This window comes from Engraulis encrasicolus, chromosome 11 (genome assembly GCF_034702125.1).
Source record: "Engraulis encrasicolus isolate BLACKSEA-1 chromosome 11, IST_EnEncr_1.0, whole genome shotgun sequence".
In the NCBI taxonomy this organism is placed as follows: Eukaryota; Metazoa; Chordata; class Actinopteri; order Clupeiformes; family Engraulidae; genus Engraulis; species Engraulis encrasicolus.
The window spans coordinates 56,079,677-56,100,409 of NC_085867.1; the positions used below are offsets into that span (position 1 = coordinate 56,079,677).

At 45.0% G+C, this 20,733-nt stretch overlaps 1 protein-coding gene across 3 annotated transcripts in view; it reads right to left on the reverse strand.

Annotated features, from left to right (window-relative positions):
• grin1a (glutamate receptor, ionotropic, N-methyl D-aspartate 1a) overlaps positions 1-20,733 on the reverse strand; it is a 47,936-nt gene that overhangs the window by 14,007 nt on the left and 13,196 nt on the right. For 2 of the 3 annotated variants that reach the window (XM_063211443.1, XM_063211445.1), the window contains exons 4-19: positions 19,334-19,396; positions 18,417-18,514; positions 18,083-18,204; positions 16,610-16,784; positions 13,035-13,179; positions 12,600-12,686; positions 10,676-10,814; positions 9,533-9,660; positions 7,506-7,670; positions 6,448-6,566; positions 5,195-5,307; positions 4,603-4,751; positions 3,755-3,912; positions 2,780-2,941; positions 2,179-2,288; positions 1,517-1,662 (exon numbers count right to left, since the gene is read on the reverse strand). In XM_063211443.1, coding sequence (XP_063067513.1) covers positions 1,517-1,662; positions 2,179-2,288; positions 2,780-2,941; positions 3,755-3,912; positions 4,603-4,751; positions 5,195-5,307; positions 6,448-6,566; positions 7,506-7,670; positions 9,533-9,660; positions 10,676-10,814; positions 12,600-12,686; positions 13,035-13,179; positions 16,610-16,784; positions 18,083-18,204; positions 18,417-18,514; positions 19,334-19,396 — 2,079 coding nt within the window. The remainder of the gene's footprint in view (positions 1-1,516; positions 1,663-2,178; positions 2,289-2,779; positions 2,942-3,754; positions 3,913-4,602; positions 4,752-5,194; positions 5,308-6,447; positions 6,567-7,505; positions 7,671-9,532; positions 9,661-10,675; positions 10,815-12,599; positions 12,687-13,034; positions 13,180-16,609; positions 16,785-18,082; positions 18,205-18,416; positions 18,515-19,333; positions 19,397-20,733) is intronic. The other variant, XM_063211444.1, reaches the window with a different exon arrangement.

Sequence of the window (20,733 nt, forward strand, 5' to 3'; positions counted from 1 at the left end):
GAAGCAGGGAGGTGCCCTTTGACAGAGAGCCACAGGTAGAGTAGTGTTCAGGCCGACACAAAATGGTGCTGGTGCTAATGCTCACGTCCGCACCTTATTTTGAATGGACCGGCATGTTCATGCCGGATAAATGGTTCATGTAGGCATCAAAAAATACTTCTTTTTTTAGGTGAACCATGACAACAACATAGATGTCAGCAGGTTCATCCCAGTCACACACGGTAAAATGAATGCGAGTTGTGCCTTGGTAATCACTGCGATTACCATGTACTGTAGAACATTATGTGTCACGTTTGACCTTTTGACATGGCCAGCCTCAGGCATTGCCCTCTTGGTACTGGGTCCTATGTTTTTTTCACACTATCGGCAAAGATGTTGTTTTGCCACTTACAGGATAATTTGCTTATCACCTTGTCGCCAATTGATGCTCATTCAAGCATCATTACCCTACAACAAACATGACAGCGATCAAACTTAACCATTTGTTCCAATAGAATGGGGGATCAGCGCTCCATCAAGTGTTCTACATCTGTGCATGGTTCCTAGTGCAACTTGTGCAAGAACCAGCACTAGCACCATACTTGTCTATAGCGTATCATCCCAACTTGTCAATTTCTGACTATCTTTGGCTAGAAAGCAATTTTTGATGTCTAAGGTATGCCCTTGGTGTCAAAAAAGTGATGTGCGTCTCAAAGCCGCCCCGTGGCAACATAACTTCACTGACTTTTAGGGTTAGGGAAATGTCTAGGTTAAGGCGACCTCGTCAACGTGTGACATGGCAGGTATGCCCTCGACGTCAAAAATTATCGCCTGGTCAATGGTAGTCGGGAATTGACGAGTTCAGTTGAGACGGTGGGCCTTTCTCAAAACCTAGTGCAGTGCACTTCCAAGTGTATCAGCCTAATTAGTCACACCGAGTGATTGGATACTCTTTATTAGTCACACCCAGTGATTGGATATTCCGTAGAGTTCACCAAAGAGTATCCAATCACTGGGAGTGACTAATTAGGCTGATACAAGTGCACTGCACTAGGTTTTGAGAAAGGCCCTCTTCTCGCAGGCCTCACAACAGCTGGAGAGCAGTGTTGCCAATGTGGCGACTTTGTCACTAGATTTAGTGACTTTTGGCTATCTCTGGCGACTAAAAAACTCATCTAGCGACTTCAGCAACATTTTGGTAAATGTGGCGACTCGTCTTTTCAGTGACAAATCATTGTCTTTCAACATAAATGCAATCCTGTGCTGCCGTGACAGTGTTTCCCACAGTTAAGCGGGGCTGCAGATTAGCACTGTGCTAGCACTGACAAAAAGTCGCTAGCACTTCTGTTTTGTATTATGAGGGGAGCCATGTAGGCACGTTTTCTAGAGATCAGCTTGTCGTGTGTGACGCTGTGACATCATACGCAACGTCGAAACATCATCTAGCAACTTCAATCCACTTTTCAGAGAGCCAATAGCAACTTTTGTTGTTTTTTTGGCAACACAGCTAGAGAGAGCGAGAAGGAGAGCCCCCTACCTGCAGGTTCTTCCTCCACACATTGACGGCCGCGAAGGCCAGCTGCATCTGCTTCTTGCGGGCGTCTTTGTGGCGCTTGTAAGCGATCTCTATGAAGATGAGGAAGATCCCCGCCGCAATGCCACCAGCCACCAACATGAATACGCCTGGATGGAACAGAGAACAGTGGCATTGTCAGATTACTGTTCATAAATATGCACGGATGGAACAGAGAACAATAGCATCGTCAGATTACTGTACATGAATATGCCTGGATGGAACAGAGGAAAGTGCCGGCGTCAGATTACTGTGCACTGTGTATACATCACACAATATAAATACACACCAATGGGGCTTGACACATAAAACCAACACAAAAGACAACAAGTACCAGCTGGCACCACCACCTGAGCATTAAGTAGTCTTTAGCCAGGGTCACTCACAACCAAAATCAACGACTGCTGCGAAGCCATGCATGCCTGGCACATCTTCCTACTCACATAAAAATGCGACTCAAAGTAAATGACGAGAAATGTTACATACCAAACAAAAAGTAAATGAAAGATAAATTAAAAAAGCAAAAAGGAATTGGACAAAAAATGGCTACAGTACCTTACCGACTGCAGTTTTTGTCCAATCTCTTTTAGATTAGTCTTAGTCTCGCGAGAGGAGGAGGACCATACCTGCCATATTCTCAAAGGTGAGTGTGGCTGGGGCATTGCTCCGAGAGTCACACTCCTGGTATCTCACCCAGGTTTTATCTAGGTCTTCCATGAAGCCGTTTTCATGGGAACTGCAGGGGGTGGGGGTGAGGGGAGAAGAGTCAGAAGTTACCATCACACGCTCAAAGGGCATTGGCAGAGCAACACATTGTGATGCTCTTTCACGCCCACCTAAAGCCACAAAACGAACACAACATAACACCAAAGACTCAAGCACAAAGACATTAAGCCACACACACACACAACACACACACACACACACACACACACACACACACACACGCACACGCACACGCACACGCACACGCACACGCACACGCACACGCACACACACGCACACACACCAAGGCATGAAAAACATTCAGAGGCAGACATAGTGGAATGGTGGACAAAGAATTAGGGAGAAGAAGATGACGTAGAGAAGAGAGATTGATGAAAACGTCAAGATTTAAAATGTGAGGGAGGGAAATGTGGAGGAAGAAACAAAACACAAAAAGGAATGAAATGGTTTTTTTTTTGTCTAAGCGGAGTGTACTTTTTTGCAGCTTCGGCTGGGACAGACCTGAGGATTGCCAGGGACACATTCTGTTTCCAAGGGCTGTCCTTGCGCATGCCTATGCCAAAGCCCGAACGGAAAAACAGCTCTCCCGTGGTCACCAGGTCGCACTTCTGCGAGGCTTCAAACTCCAGCACCGCAGAGTCCCAGATGAAAGCATGCAGCTTGCTGTGGGGCAGGGGGGAGGGGAGGGGAGGGAGGAGGAGGGGAAGGAGGAGGGAGGAGGAGGAGGGGGAGTTACGATGCAACAGCACAGTGAGTAACAAGGATATAGAAAAAGAAGATGCACTTACGGCCTCCAGGCTTACGTACCCCACCCTGGTCCCCCACCCTGTCACCACCGCCGCCTTGGGTTGGCACGCTGATAGTGTTGTTCTTGTTGTGTGTGCATGTGCATGTGTGCATGTGTGTCTGTGGTTGTGTGTATGTGTGCATATCCCAAATTGGGGTCCGCCTCCACCGTCTCAATAGAATTTTTCTTTGTTGTTAAACTGAATTTTTCAATTTTTTGAAGCAAAAGAAATTTGAGATAAACCCAGTGCTGGACACACACGAACCTGCTGTACATGTGCCATCCCGCAGTGGATCCAGTCCAATTACTATTTCAACTTCAATTGAATGTTTTTCTGTTTTGCTGGTTTGTGAAATCGAAAACCCCTGTTAATTAAATGGGGTAATCGACCAGCATCTGATATATACTACATTGATTTTTTTCCATCTAAATTTGGGGTTAGTATGAGTGAGACATAGGTAGGCCTCTCCTGGGGAGGAAGTCTTGAGCCTGGAGCGTAGGTTAGCGAGCAGTAAGCGCCTGCGTCACTGAGCCCTGCGTTCCCACGTTACAGTATATTACAGTAAGCAAAAGGCCCAGGACCCCTCGACTCGACGACTGACCGACTGACCGGCCCCGGCCGGCGGGCAGCGCAGCCAGCGCAGCGGTGCGGCCAGACTGCCACGACTGTCGACCCAGCGGTGACTCACTTGTCCCGCACAGCCTGGATGGCTTCGGCGGCGCTCTCATAGTTGTGCTTCTCCATGTGGCGGTACATGGTACTAAGCTCCACCTGCCGCCGAAAGTAGATGTCCACAGAGCTCTGTTTCACCGTGGCGTAGATGAACTTGTCTGATGGGTTCCTCAGCTGTGTTTTTTGTTGTTTTGTTGTGGTAATTGTTTTTGGTTTTGGTTTTGTTTTGTTTTGGGTTTTTTGGATGGTGTTATGGTTTTTTTTTTTGAAGGAATGAGAGGGAAGAAAAAAGACAGCAATAAACAATTATTTAGGATTCACGACATAGTTTACACAGTGAATTAATTCAGATAAGAATTGATGGTGCTTTGTAAGCTTCAGCCATTTGCATTGAGAAGGCACTCTCTGGATATTTCTCAAAGTGAAGTGTTGTAGCCTTGCTAGGATGACTAACGCCCATTTTTTGCGGATTTCATGAAAGAGTATCCAATTCTAAGTGTAATTAGTTATTGGATACTCCTTGGTGAAATGTGCAAAAACTGGCGAAATCACACTAGCAAGGCTAGCACACTTCCCATTGAGAAATACCCTCTGTATCCTACTAAATGAACCATAAATAGCCACTACAAGCTCAGCCACCTGAAAGCTAACTAAAGTGATGATAGCCTTGTCTTTACTGCTACGCTGAGATAAGAATCTACTGTATACCCAGTGCTCCACATGCTGTTCAAGTTCACAGCTTGTTATTGCCGTGACGGTGATAATGAGAAGTGCAGGCAGAGAGTCTGGCAGAGCGGATGACAAAGGCGATAATGAGCCATGCAGGAGGGGGGACAGGCGAGGTAGGAGGTGGGGAATGCGCACCCTTGGGTCATTGATGCCGGTGATGCGCTCCTCAGGCCGGTCCAGCACCAGGAAGGCAGCCAGGTTGGCAGTGTATGATGCCACAATGATCATGGCGAAGCCTGCCCACACCATGCCAAGGATTCGGGCGGAGAAACTGCGGGGCGCGCCTGTTGTACACGGAGAATAGTCAAACAGTCAGACAACCGTGTGTGGATGCCTAGACCAAAAAAACCCTCAAGCAACACTCGTGAGTACAGTAGAAGGAGCACAGTAAATGTTACAGTGTTAACTACTCAACACTGAAAGAGTACGACCATGCTACTGTATGTAGTGCAGGGATGGATCTAGCCCTTTTGGGGGACTACTGTAGGCGAAGCATAAATATGGGGCAATCAAATGTCATTGAATAGACATAAAAGTCTGTGTTTTGGTGCTATTTCTGTGTTTTGTTATCTTCGATTACGTTACATAAGAAAATAAATTAAGATCCAGCCTATTTTTGTGTGTGTATTTACTGCAACTGGTGTGACAGTTGGGGCCCCTATGGAGTACAGATTTGGTCGGCGCCCAAGGCAATTGATGTAGTGGAATTTTCTGGTGAGCTCCATACCTTCTCCAATCCCAGAGTTCAGTAGTACTCCCCAGGAGAACCACATGGCTGATGATAACGTGAGGGCATCTTCTTCCTCTTCTTCGCTGTTTACTTTAAACCTCCCAAATGGACTGGTTGGAGATTGGGATGTTAAAAAAACACACAGGGAAAGAAAAAAAAGGATGTGAGCACTATTTATAGAAAAAAATAAATGACCCAGGAAAAGAAATTTTGATAGATGTGTTACTTAGAACCAGGCAAAGGTTTTTCAGACTCCAAACATCAATGACCTTTGACCCTTTAAGCGGAGGCAGAGAATAACAGACGATGAGGCAAAAGGCAAGACAGCAAGACACTAAGAGAGAGAGAGAGAGAGAGAGAGAGAGAGAGAGAGAGAGAGAGAGAGAGAGAGAGAGAGGGGACGGGACAAAAAGATCGAAAAGATTTCAAGACATAGAAAAGAGAGACAGATATAAGTGCTGGGAGAAGAAGGAAAAAAGTGAATGGCCTCACAGAACGCAGCCAACCAATACCCCCATATCCACGTCGACAGTGACAATGATGCATGGCCCGGTCTGGTCCTGAGGCTCAGCAAAAACAAAAATGTTTTTTCACCCCCGCCCTCAAACAGACAGGCAGGCAGACAGACAGACAAACAGACAGACACACATACACATGCACACTCATGTACGCACGCAAACACACACACACGCACACACACACACACGCACACACACACACACACACACACACACGCACACACACACATGCACACATAACACACACACACACACACACACACACACACACACATGCACACACGCACGCACACACACACACACATGCACATACGCACGCACACACACACACACACACACACACACACACACACACACACACACACACACACACACACACACACACACACACACACACACACACACACACACACACACACACACAGAGAATCACACATTCAAGCACATTCAGGCTAATAAAAGCAGACAATGTGAAGGTGTTTAGAGCCTCCCTCTCTCTCTCTCTCTCTCTCTCTCTCTCTCTCTCTCTCTCTCTCTCTCTCTCTCTCTCTCTCTCTCTCTCTCTCTCTCTCTCACACACACACACACACACACACACACACACACACACACACACACACACACACACACACACACACACACACACACACACACACAGTCACGCAGAGAAGCACAGATGAACAAACGTACATACAGTACATGCACACAAGTATATTGTTCTCCCCCTTGTACCTGAACCGGTCTAGTAGGTAAAGCATCACCGCCACCACATGCACCGATAGACCCACCAACAGCCACAGTGTGCTCTGAAAGGGCTGCATGAACGAATCCAGTGTACTGCGAGGTATTTCCTGAAACACACATGACACATAGTCAGTCCCACAGCCGTGGAATTCAGAGTTGTGACAACCAGGGTACAGGAAGTCGGTTGCTGACATGATTCACACAGATTTACATAATTCTAGGCATTGGCTTTCTTTTTGCTAGAAGCTAACACAGAACCACTATTGTAAAAAATAAATAAATTACATGTACATTTACTGCACTTTCTGTGTTCAATACTCACTTCCTGGAACTATAGGAACTATGTCAATGGCGATATCTATGTTGCTACCATGTTGATACCATGAGCTGCCATTTTTGTTTAAAAATGGAACACGGATGTCAATGGGATTAGCCCAACTCTTACTTCCTGTATTTCTCACTGTAAAAACCCTTATTTGTCACTGACCCATATACTGTATGTAGGCCTATATGCTTACATGTTGGAGTACATTGAATGTGTGCCTTTTAATGGGCCACTTTTATAGAATATGATATATAAGAACTGTATAGATGAATCACTCACACACTTTGTCTCCGACCCATAACAAAAAGGTCCTCATCAGACGCACATCTGATAAGGACCTTTTTGTTATGGGTCAGAGACAAAGACAGACAAGACAGAACATGGCCAGTGCAGAGGCGTCACACAAGACATCCACTGAAGAAGGTTCAGTTGGTTAGTTTAATACAATCAGAGACAATCACTTGGGGGAGGGTTCAGTAGACTTAGCAGCACAGGCTTCCATTTCATTTACTTCCCATAACTAATTAAGAATTATTAACATGAGTTTCAGTCTGCTCTGTCTCTGATTGTGTACGGGTCAATTAGCCAATCAGGCCTGTTAAGTCTTATGTGCGTGAACGATATTACATGTATCCATATCCATACATATATATCCAATCCACCATACTGTACATACAGTACAATCCTGAAAAGAATGATGAAATATTGGAAAGTCTGATACCTTTTTGACGAGAATGGTAAGGCCCTGGTACTTAAATGGCTTGGAGAACTCTATGTACTGGGCTCGTTCGTTGTTTATTGTCAGCGGGGCGACAATCATGTCGGCCAGACCACCCAACAGTTCGCCCATCATCCCATTCCACTCCTTCTTGTTGCTGTTGTTCACCTGAACACAAACAGCAGCTTCAGACTGCATCCCATTTCTCCCCCATGCCATCCCACTTGGTCTAGAGCAGTGGTTCCCAAACTGGGGGTCAGGACCACTTGCGTGTATAGTTAATAGAATTATCTGCTTTTCCTGTGAATGTTTGGCAGCTAACTGGAACATCTAGCAACAGAAAAGGGGGAAAAAAACAAATAATTTTTCTTATTTTAAAAAGGAGGTCTCGGCAGAAAAAGTTTGGGAACCACTGGTTTAGAGTTCCTTCTGAAGTGATATATCCATTGAAGACAAGCTGAAAGATCTTCAGTAGGTCCAAAATTATCACAAAAAAGTGGAACAACACTAAACATTATGATTCAAATAGAGACAAGCTTCAAAACTTCAAATGTACTGTATTTCTGAGAGATCAACCTGAATCTGATTTGTAAGTATCCATTATGACTTGAAAATGTACACTTTTCAGACATAAATAGGTGGCTCCTCTCTATGCAAACCTGCCATTTGGAATTTCCAGTCTGACATGACATCTTACCGGAATTACAAACTGTACATCTGCTCTGGTAGGACCAGCAAAATATGTATGAAAAAGTAAATATTCATGAAAAAAAATTGTGAAATATGGTTAACTACTAGAATTACCCATTGGACCTTTAAAGACTTGAAAACCTGAAATCCTCTTGAGTATTAGCAAATCCTTCCCTTACACATGTACCTGCACTTGCACATTGTAACACTGGCCCCATGAAAGAAGATCCATAGTAGTCAGACTGACTTCAATCCATGACTGACAGATTTAACTCCATTTGTATTCAATCTTGTATTCAAACTTGGTCACTCACCCTCTCCTTTGTTCCAAATGCACCACCTGCAATTGTTTTTGCAACAATGGTGTGGGGAATTTTGGGAAATTCATCTGGACATTTGGAACTTGTGTTCAGAGCTTTGAGAAAATAGTTTAAGGTTCGGAAATGTGTGTGTGTGTGTGTGCGTGTGTGTGTGCGTGCGTGCGTGTGTGCGTGCCTGTGTGTGTGTGTGTGCGTGTGTGTGTGTGCGGTTGTGTGTGTGTGTGTGTGTGTGTGTGTGTGTGTGTGTGTGTGTGTGTGTGTGTGTGTGTGTGTGTGTGTGTGTGTGACTGTAAATCCATCACCCCAGCTTGAAGCATCAGACGTTTATTCTTGTCAGTTCAAATGGAACTCTACGCACCAACCCTCAGCTTGTAGGGGCATCACAGTTGGACAAGCACGCAAGTATAGGCTGGAGCACACTGCCTCTTAGTTTTTAAGTGTATTTATTATGTGCAAACACCCGACTAACATTTCGGTGGTTGACCACCCTGGTGACCAGTATTCATTAATTGCACATTGCACCTGTAAGATCAGAGTGTGAAGGCTCAATTAACACGGTAAGAGCAAAGTTTTGCTAAAATGTTTGCAATGCACACAACATTATGGATGACATATCAGAGTTAAAAAAAGGAAAAATTCTTGATGTGCGTGTTGCTGGTGCATCTTTGACCAAGACAGCAAGTCTTTGTGATGTGTCAAGAGCCACGGTATCCAAAGTCATGTCTGCATACCACCAAGAGGGATGAACCACATCTAACAGGATTAACTGTGGATGCAAGAGGAAGCTGTCTGAAAGGGGTATTTGAAGTCTGATATAATTTTTTGTGCATTGCAATATTTTGAGCAAAGCTGTGCTCTTACCCTGTTAATTGAACCATCACACTACTGGTGTAATATTGTTGGCAATTAATGAACACTGGCCACTAGTGTGGTCCAATTTATCCATCCCACACTAAAATGACAGGTGTTTTCGTTTCATTGTCCACCCCCTGTAGAGGGCAACAGTCTGGCTAGACTCACCCTTTCCTGTGTTCCAAATTTACCATCTGCTACCAGGTGCACCTCATAGGTAAAGTTCATGGTCATTGCCAGCTTAATCAGAAGGTCAATGCAGAAGCCATAGCAACACTGAGGAACAATTGGGCGTCCTATAATCAGACCAGAAAAACGATAGCAGTTTACAACACATGCAGATGCGCTCTCTCTTGCTCTCTCTCTTGCTCTCTCCCTCTCTCTCTCTCTCTCTCTCTCTCTCTCTCTCTCTCTCTCTCTCTCTCTCTCTCTCTCACACACACACACACACACACACACACACACACACACACACACACACACACACACACACACACACACACACACACACACACACACACACACACACACACACACCTCAGCACTCAGCCATGGTTACCTGTATGGTAACTTTAAGCAATCATACTGTACATTTTCAAAAGATAGAGGCAGCTGTTTTCTCCAATTCACATTCTGCCTTCGAAGGCAAATTGAGAAACAAAGTTGCACACACGCACACACATACACATATAAATTCATTCTATACTTAAACATGATTTTAAGTACATATTCACACAGCTACGCTGCACACACACACACACACGAACGCACATACCTCCACAGACCCATGATGGATGGCAAACACAGCAAAGCGTATGAGCAGAGCGGAGAGGGTGGCCCAGAAGGCCACAGCCCCTCCTCCCCCGATGAAATATTCGCTGATGCACCCATGTACACATAACATGCACATACACTGCACATGCACACTCACATACACATACACATACACATACACACACACACTCACACTCCCTTACACACACACACACACACACACACACACACACACACACACACACACACACACACACACACACACACACACACACACACACACACACACACACACACACACACACACACACACACACACGTGTGCATACAAGGACACACACACACAGACAGACAGACACACACACACACACACACACATACACACACATACACACACACACACACGCACATATGCACACTCTGCTTCATGCATACATATATAGATACCGTACTGCATATATATGTATGCATCTCCGGTTGAAATGGCGGGCGTAGTAAAAGCACGATGTGATGGTGTAAACGTCCCTGTGATGTTACCTGGGATGGTCTCATTCGGCCCAGTGCAGATCACCTTTTTGATTAAGACTCCGTTAGGTGTAAACTCCTCTGTGCATGTTCCGTCCTCCATGGACGTCGGTTTCACATACACAAAAGGCTCCTGGTGTATAGTCACTATCTGCACAGAGAAAGCAAAGTGTGTGAGCGAGGTATAGGTACAGGACCACACACACACACACACACGCTCTCTCTCTCTCTCTCTCTCTCTCTCTCTCTCTCTCTCTCTCTCTCTCTCTCTCTCTCTCTCTCTCTCTCTCTCTCAGGCACACACACGTGCTCAAGCACGCACATGCACACACACACACACACTCGAGTTGTTTCCATAACACTTTGAGTGCCATTGTAATCTTTCTGAGTGATAGTGTAGCGCTATGGTAACAACAACTAATTTTTATGGTCGTTACTTCAGCGATTAGCCGTATTTAGCAGAAAATGTTAACAGATGCGCTCAGATGTGTTTTGAGTTACAATACATTATGGTAACATTGTATTGAGATAAAGTTCAAAATGATTGGCAAAAACTAGTGAATATAATCATCCTTTTTCAATACGAAATCCTTTTGTCACTAGTTAGTCGTGGAGCACATCCTCTTCTCACCAATGTACTTAAATGTAAAATATTCTACAGTTGTACAAATATGGTCTGTCCTCACAAAATGATGCATTTGGAATATTGCACTCATTGGTTTCACGGTGCGTTTCCGAACAAGGCGATTTTAGCTGCAGTTCCACTCTCTTTCCACGTGGGGGCCGGTGGGGCACTCAATTTTTGGAGACCAGAATGAATGAAGTCCTATGGAGCAATACCCCTCATGGTGCCTATATCTCAATTTACCATATCTCAATATTTCATTTCTGAGTTTCAGATTTTTGGAGTCACGCTTAAATGTCATGCTTAAAAAGTGATCACACATAGCAGAACTCTAGTGCATTGTGGGCAACAAAAATTCTGTACAAAATCAAACGTACAAATGTACTTTTTAATTAAACTTTTGATTTAAAACCCTTGTTGAAGTCTCCAGAACGACATTCAAATCTGAGTACTTGAGGAGACTTGGGTGAAATTGGCCATTTTTAGCATCTAGCACCATTGGGCCACATTCATTTTGGTCTCCGCCGATGCCCCTAGTGGAATTCTGGTGGAACTGCTGCCAAAAAATCCGCTATAATGGGCCTTAATGAGTGCCAAGGCTGTTTTAAAAGGGCTTCGCTAATAGCTTGATACTAAAGCTGCGTCGACGTTACTTCCGTCATCTGGGACGAGCCCGTAAAAGTCCTTATCGAAACTCATAATATGCACAACGGAGAGTGAATTCAGCTTCAGTATTGATAACTAAAATCCTTGTCTAATTGATAGTAGGTAACATTAAAATATATTTTAAGTGTTGCCTTGAAAATATAAGCTTTTCTTGTCATCTTGAACTTTGTTGAGGACTGTTACGCGCTTATCCCAGATTACAGTAACGTCGACGCAGCTTTAGCAGCAGAGAAGCTATAGGCTTGTGTTGATAATAATAAACTCCTGGACTATGTGCAAACTTCCAAATGCATCATTTTGTGAGTACAGACAGTACACAGACAGTACAGAGAGTACATACTATGTGCACTACGGTAGAAGTTGGGTGTCATGGCATGTGATTGTAGTGTGGTAAGTTTGGAGATACTGCCAAGTTCCATTAGCGCTCGTATTAAGCTATTCGGGAAAACTCGCTAACTCACGTTCGGGCAAGGTAGAAAAAACTCCGGGTAGGCTACTTGACTGAATGTCACTGTTCAAATGACCCTAGGGTGAATCTACTCCAAATCATCACTTTAGGTATTGAAAATAATTGAATCGCTGCCTTGAAATATTAATATCGAATCGTATCATCACGGAGGCTGTAGTTTACACCCCGACACGTACCTTTAGTCGAGTTGACATTTGAAAACCCCTTGGTGTCTCTGTTTGTCCTCCAGGCCATATGATCTTCCTTTGCTTGTTCAAAACCACCTGAAAATTCAAGAGCAGCATTTTATTTTTCCTTAGTTCATGGGAGTTTAGAGAATATAGCTTGATGTTTCGAGACACACAACTGTCTGCACTCTGAGACAGTGAGAGATAATTGAAACGCAATGCACAGTAGAGCGTATTTAAAACGCCAATTCTGATTTGAGCCTTTTATAACATTACATAACACTTAGCTGACGCTTGTATCCAAAGCGACTTACACTTATTTTGGTTCAGGGTATTGGTTACATGCCATAGAGGTTTAGGTGCACTTCAGCCGTGGATTAAGCTGCTGGTAAGGGTGGGCTTTGAACCTGCAACCCTCTAATCAAGAGCCATGGCTGACTTTACCTGAGTCCCGTTGTAGATGCCAACTTGAATAAGTCTTGCCTTCTGGTAGTTCAGGATGCTGTAATGAGCATACTTCCTGTCACCGTCGTCATTAAACTCTACCCGTCCTGTGAGGCCCTCTGGGTATTTTGATGACATCAGTACCCTGACAGAAAACAAGAGCCCAGGTTCAGCGGAACCATCAGTATAACAAAGGTCAGACAGAACCAATAATGAAAAATGCTAATTATTATACTGCCATACAAAGGCAATGTGTAGTAACTACGCCAACATTGAAACTGAGAAAAATGCCTTCAAAGCCTTGGTATTAGGTTGGATATAATAATAATAATAATAATAATAATAATAATAATAATAATAATAATAATAATAATGATAATAATAATAACAACTGTATTTGTATAGCACAATATCATACAAGGCATGCAACTCAAAGTGCTTAAAAAATGGATAAACATCAATGTTAAAGATGAAAATAAAAAGTGAAGTAGAAATGAGAGACAGAAACAAGAAAGAATAGCAAGAAGACATAAGAAGAAACTAGATGGAATAGAGAAAATAACTAGATAGGTAAATAAGTAAATGTAGAGAAAATGAAATACGTTTAAAGAGGACATAAGTAGAGATTATGGAGGCATAAGGTCCACAAGGGTTGGGCCCAGGATAAGTGATAAATAGTCACAGTGAATGGGGTGCTCAGATGTGGCCCCTGGTAGCAACAGGGGTGAGGAAAAACTCCCTTTTCACTTGATTCATGGTTTATAAGGGGGGAAAGCTCAATGAGGTCTGAGAAAAAACCCATATAGTCAGGAAGAATCCTCAGGCAGAGACCAGCGGCCACCTAGAGGAGCCCCCTGCCAGGGCTAGTTAGGAACAGATTAAGGACGCTGTGACGCCTGGGACGCTGTGACTCCTGGGCAGCCTGGAGTAGGCAAGGGTGAAAAGGTGGGTCTTCAGCTGCTTCTTGAAGGAGTCGATGGAGCTGGCTGATCGGATGTCGATGGGGAGGGTGCATAACACACGAACGCAGCGATATTGTAGATAACGCAAATTTAACCAGCCAATATTTCAAAAACGGGAGTATTTGAACCATAAGGCTTTGTAAGGCAGTATAGGTCTGGGACTCATAAGTGGATGATTGTGCCTGTGCTAAGTTCCTTCTTAAAAGAGTGGTAAATTGGCAGCAATGTAACAACAGTAGCATGGCATACAATAGAGCTACATTAACATCTAGCTGCTGTGTAGTTCTTCATCATTCATCCAGCCTACTTTGCATCTGGAGGATGTAAGCACAGGTGGTCGCACCTGCCTGGCATTTCTGCCTGACACACCTCCGACGGTGCCATTGTGCAGGCTGCAGGGTCGTCAGCTGGGGGGCCACCCAAAACTGATGTTTAGCTGCATTATCCCCCAGAACATCTCAGGGAGGTGGAGCAGTGACAGGGACGTCTCCCTGCCGCCCCCTGCAGCCTGCTGAAGGATCTGTGTTCGCCCCACTCTCTGACCCCAGTGTTATTGTCGTTGTGTGTGAAACAAGTCGCAGGGGACTGCATGGCAGGTACGTCTCCCTGAGTCAGGCACAGACCTGACCGCATACCAAGGTCTCCCTCAAGAGCCTTCTTTCCCCCATGTGCCATCCTTCCTTCTGAGCCATAGCCAGAAGCTCCCTTCCTCTGCCTCCTCTGCAAGGTCACGAAGAGCTCGCTTCCTGTGTAGCGCCTGTGACACCCAGAGTTCTTAGTAGCCTCTGTGCGGATGCAACCCCTGCATCCAACCTCCACTGGGAAGGTGAATGGTCTCCACCCAGCTTGTGCGCATGTTGCTGCCAGCTCCGCGTACTTGTCCTTCTTCCGTTCGTACGCGGACTCCATGTGCTCCTCCCATGGGACTGTCAGCTCCACCATGATGACGGCTTTGGCAGGTGCTGACCAGAGCACAATGTCTGGGCGCAAGGATGTTACAGTTATTTCTGAGGGGAATTTCAGTTGGCGGCTGAGGTCAGCTGCCATCTGCCACTCACCTCCCAGTGACAGGAGCGACCGCTCTGTCCCCGTGGTGCGCTGTGCTGTTGTCCCCGGCCTGGTAAACTGGATCCACCTTGGGGATGTGGGTAGGTTTGCTGTCCGGTTGACCTGCTGTCTGCGGGCCTCCAGGATCTCTGCGAGCTTGCGTAGGACCTTGTCATGCCGCCACTGGTATCGTCCCTGTGACAGCGCTGTCTTGCATCCGGAGAGGATGTGCTTTAGTGTTGGACTTGGGGAACTACAGAGATGGCAGAGTTCCTCTGTGCCAAACCAGGTAAGAGGGTTTCACGGGCTCTGTAAGGTGTCGTATGTGGCCCTAATCCGGAAACTCAGTCTTGCCTGGGGAGATGGTTCTATTTAACACAGCCTCCCAAGTAGTCCATCTGCCTTGCTGTTGCTGGCTCACCGCTGTAATCCTGTATGTTTCCTCCTCCATTTTGGCAACTTCAGAGATCTTCTTAAAAGAGTGGTACCTTGGCAGCAATGTAACAACAGTAGCATGGCATACAATAGAGCTACATTAACATCTAGCTGCGGTGTAGTTCTTCATCATTCATCCAGCCTATTTTGCATCAGGAAAAAGAACAGTAAGCCAAGATGAAGTAGAGTTGCCTCACTAGGACTCAACCCTTCTGTTGGTATCAAACTGGGTCTCCAACCACTACATCATTGGTATGATCTGAAGTGAATATGAACATTTTTATAAACAAATGGGACGGAGGTATTCCCTCAAGGTTCGTCACCTGCCACCTCGTCAACTACATCGGTTTGGAAATGGGAGGCACAGTATGAGACCGCTGGGCTAAAGAGCCGGTCCGATAGACCAACGCTACCGCACTGTATTGAGGGTTCGGGAGGGAGGTTTACTAACATTCCACGCCACACTCTGCTAGTTGGCCGCCGTTACACAAACAACCAAAAAAAAACATTTATGACCTTGAACATATTTACCCCAAAAGTTAATGGAGTCATGTAGGAGACATTGCCTTTCTTTTCAGAAAATGCAGATTAAGATCCAGTAAATTATCACAGTTATGGAACAAAATAACCTTGACATGACCTTTGACCTTGTCATTTATAGAAACCCTCAGTGCTTTCCAATATATGGAGTACCGTCCTTGGCCTGTGCTTGTGGCCTTGTGTTTTGCTGACGGCCCGCCTCCATTGAGAAAATGATGATGTTTCCCCGCTGTCAGACTTGCCACAACAACTTTTCGACTGTTCTTCACTCATTATTCTGATTGCAAATGAGCAAATTACATTGGAATTGCAATTTTGCAAGATATTGAAATACGCTTCTGTCGTCGGTGACATAATCAAGAGGACACAGGCATGCGAGGGAGCAAGGGAGGACGGGAGTCTGCATGTTAGAAAGCACCCCCATTCTTTCTTGGTTGACATTTGGTGCATTTCTCAAAACCATAGTTGCTAACTATGTTAGCTACTTTGTTGTTTCCAATGCAATTCTCCATTAACAACTACCCAAGTTGTTAACTGGATAACAACTACGCTTTCGAGAAACACCCATTTTTTGCTCACTCGTAGGCTGACCTTTTGAAGAGAGGCCCTGTCTTCCAGATGTTGGTGTTGCCCACGCAGCCTCGCGGCGGCTCAGTGATGTTTTCCTTCTCAAACAGCTCCTGGATGGACTGGGCCACCACGGCCACCGCATCGTTAATGTGCGCAGACTCATTTTTCCCGTTGATGAGCTGGAGGCCAATGAGACCTGCCACAGGATGCCCCCCACACCAGAGAAGGAGACAAATTAGCCGCACATTCATGCTGTTTGACTAGTAGGCACCCCTTTGCAATAACAGCAAATAGTGGGAGAAAAAACTCATAGGGTCTCATCAAGTAGCCGTGTACCTACTGTACAGTGCAAAGGTACGTATTGCTCCCATTCCTTTGTAAGGGTTTTCTTTTATTATTATTGGTTGTTTTTCTCATATTTTCCTTTACAGGTAATACAAAAAAAAACAACCACATGGTAAACCTTTGAATGTCTAATTTTTGATTGTCCTAAATGGCTTTCCTGAGACCCTTGAGGTTGGATTTACTGAAATCACAGCACTCAAACTAGAGGGTTACTTTACTGTGAATCTGTGAAACACAAAAGCACACTTCTCTATGAAATATATGTTAACTGATATATACTTCATATCTAAATCCAACTTCAGCTGAGTTTTTTATTGCAAATGGTCCCATTAGTGTTTTCAGCATGTACACACAAACAATTTCAAAGTCGTAACATCTGTACGGTGAAAGGTTTTTAAATTCAGACAAGGACAGCAAAGTCATAATGAGGGGATTTGAGCGGCGAGGTGCAGGGGGGAAGGACGGTGATCACAAGAGTGAAGACTTGAGATGGACGTGTGTATCCACAGGGACAGAGAAAGGACAGTTTAGAGCTTACCGCACAACTGCAAAGAAGGGGACTGACAAATTCATGAGAGCGAGCCAATTAATACGTCATACACACACAGTAATGTACTGCAGACTGACGCATTCCCCCATGCATATGCTTGAAATCGCTAAATTTGAAACATATGCAAGCTTGTGTTCGCCAAGAATGATGTTGAGTTTAGAAAAGCAGTACATTAAAACATTCACACATACACACACACACACAGTCCTAATCACATACATGTACATCTTTCTATCAGAGCTTCAATAGTGACTTAACAGTGGCTCGTTTAAAACCTTTAAACATATACAATGTTTAAAAGTTTAAACGCATGACACACACAAACCTTGTGGACTAATGCTCTCTGGGATGAGGTATATCAGTGTGAGGTTAGCAATGATGTGACATCTTGGAAAAAAACAGCATTCAGGTTTCCATCTTTCACTCTCTCTCGCTCTCTCTCTCTCTTTCTCTCTCTCTCTCTCTCTCTCTCTCTCTCTCTCTCTCTCTCTCTCTCTCTCTCTCTCTCTCTCTCTCTCGCTCTCTCTCTCAGCTGATTTTTCGGATGCCAGCTGCAGTCGCTGAAGGCTGTTTCAGAAGGATGGTCTGGCCATACGTACCGTCTGGCGCCTCGCTTAACGCTTTACCGGACATCTCTCGTTCGCCCACCAGCCACACGTAGCCAGAGCCTGTCATGTTCAGAAAGCGCGCGGCCTTGTAAACTGATGCAGCATCCTCTTCGCTGAAGGCAAACAAGACACGCAGTTTACAAGCAGAAAAATCATATGGGAAGTGCCTTGTAAATGTATTTCTCAGTTAAGTTACACATTGGATTTTTGTTGTCACAAAGATTGTGACATGTACAGTGGGTGTAATTTATGTGTGGTGCTCTCTTGACGTGTGTGTGTGTACATGCACGTGCATGCGTTAGTGTGTGCATGTGTGTCTCCTCACCTGGCTGACAAGATGATGACGCGTGCTTCCAGCTCCTTGGCCTCCAGCAGCAGGGCAGTTAAGTTAGTCTCCTGGTTGAATTGGAGCACTTTCTCTGCCTGGGATTTAGGGCACAGAATCAGTCAAACAATTCTACTTACCCACCACCTTAGAACCGAGACCTCTGAACCACTTTTGCTTGGTTTTGCTTGTTTTGGTGTTGAAAAACGGGAGAGAAAAAGGGACAGAGTTCCAAGGGAATCGGTTCAACGGACAACCAAAAAAAAAGGAAAAAATCTGGAAGGTGGGGAAGAGGGGGGTAAAAATCTGCAGTTTATTTTATTTTTTTATTTTTTGTTTGCATGCAAACTGAAGGTTGTCAAGGCTCCAGAGAAGGACGTGCATGTTAGAGGCTGGGAGTCAAAGTAAGACCGATGCAATCGAAAAGTAAAAAAGGGGTGAAGGGTAGGTGAGAGAGGAAGGAGGAAGTGAGGGGACTGCATTTCCCCAAACTAAAAAAGTTCAGAAAGTGCTACAAAAAAACAGGGAAAGGCGGTAGTATCTGGGAAAATACTGGAACCTAGCACTACCAAATCTCCATGGCTTGCAAGGCTTTTTTTTCTTTTCTGGAGTGAACTGGAGGACATGCATTCCTTCATTTAAGGAACAAAAAAATGACAATGACCAAAGCGAGTGTAGAAGCTTCCTTTTCCAAAATCATAAACATTGTTCAAAACAAATCCATTCTTCATTGAAATCATATGGGTTGGAGAAAAAATGTCTGAACAAAAGGAAAAAAAAATCGTGCTACCAAGATTAGGGCAGTGATAAGGGGGAGTGGCAATTGTGGGGTTTGGCCAAGTGACTGGTTTGGGCTGGATTCTAGTTGCTACTTTTACAAAGTTGGTGGGCGGCGTGCATTGACCATGCAAATATACCTTAGGTCCTCGCTTGTTGTCATAGGACAGTTGGTCGAGGTTTTCATAGTTCCTTTTTTTATTCTGATGAGTAATGTGCACAGAGAAAATATGCAGACACAGAAGAGTATTATAAACAGTTGAAATGAAAGAGCAGCAAAGCATCCAACAAAATCTCCCACTTTGTTCTGTGCCAATTTCAGAATCACTAACACTGGGGCTTGCAAAGACATCAAAGACCGTCACAGGACTGCTGACAGCCATACTTCTCCCGATTTGATTTTAACTTCGGAGTTGCACTGTTCTTCCAACTGAACCTTATTACTGTATCGATTCGGTTAAGTGCTCATCTGCCAAGCCTTGGGATATCTGAAAAACTGCAATGCAACAATGTCCCCTGCAAAGAGGCACTGTGTGCTGGATAATGAAAGTGAAAAGTACTGTAGCTCAAGGTCAAAAGACACTTGAAAAGGAGCATTTCTCAACTGTGATGACAGTAATGACATTTCAAAGGGAAATGCATTAAAGAGGCCTTGGGTTCAGTCACATCTTCAGCAACATAGCAAGCACATGTTCAGGGTCTGAACACACACACACACACACACGCACGCACGCACGCACGCACGCACGCACGCACGCACGCACGCACGCACGCACGCACGCACGCACGCACAATCAAAGTACAACCTGTGTGTGTGTGTGTGTGTGCGTGCATGCGTGCGTGCGTGCGTGCGAGTCTGTGTGTGTGTGTGTGTGTGTGTGTGTGTGTGTGTGTGTGTGAGTGAGAGAGAGAGAGACAGAGAGAGATACAGAGAGAGAGAGGGAGACAGAGAGAGAGAGAGAGAGAGAGAGAGAGAGAGAGAGAGAGAGAGAGAGAGTAGGTGTGTGTGTTGGGAGAGGGGGATGGGCATCCGTGATGCTCATGCAGTGCTATCGTCCCTGAGGGAACTGGGGCTGAAGGAGCTATGACGTTAAATTATGGGCACTGGGAAATCTCGATCCACAAAGAGATCACTCGGTTGGGGGGATATATCATCTGACCACCTGGGTGGGGGTAGGGGGCTGTGCTGTGGTAAACTGTGCTAAGACCCATACCATACAGCAGGGCTATTCAAATGGCGGCCCTGGGACCAGATGGCCCCCACAAGCCCCTTGAAATATGGAATCGTGTTTAGGAATTTAGACATAAAACTATGCGTTCCATATCGAGCTGAAACGGGAGACAGGAAATTGCATCTAAGAAATGCTAAACTTTCTGGGGGAGGACCCCCAAACCCCCCACCTCAATGAAGTGTCCCGTATTTCTTTCATTGACAGTCGGCCACGATAATACATATGTATAATTCGGCCCCTTTACTGGGAGGAATTAGAAAAACAGGCCCTCGTTGACATTTAATTGAATACCATTGCCCAGGGGGACC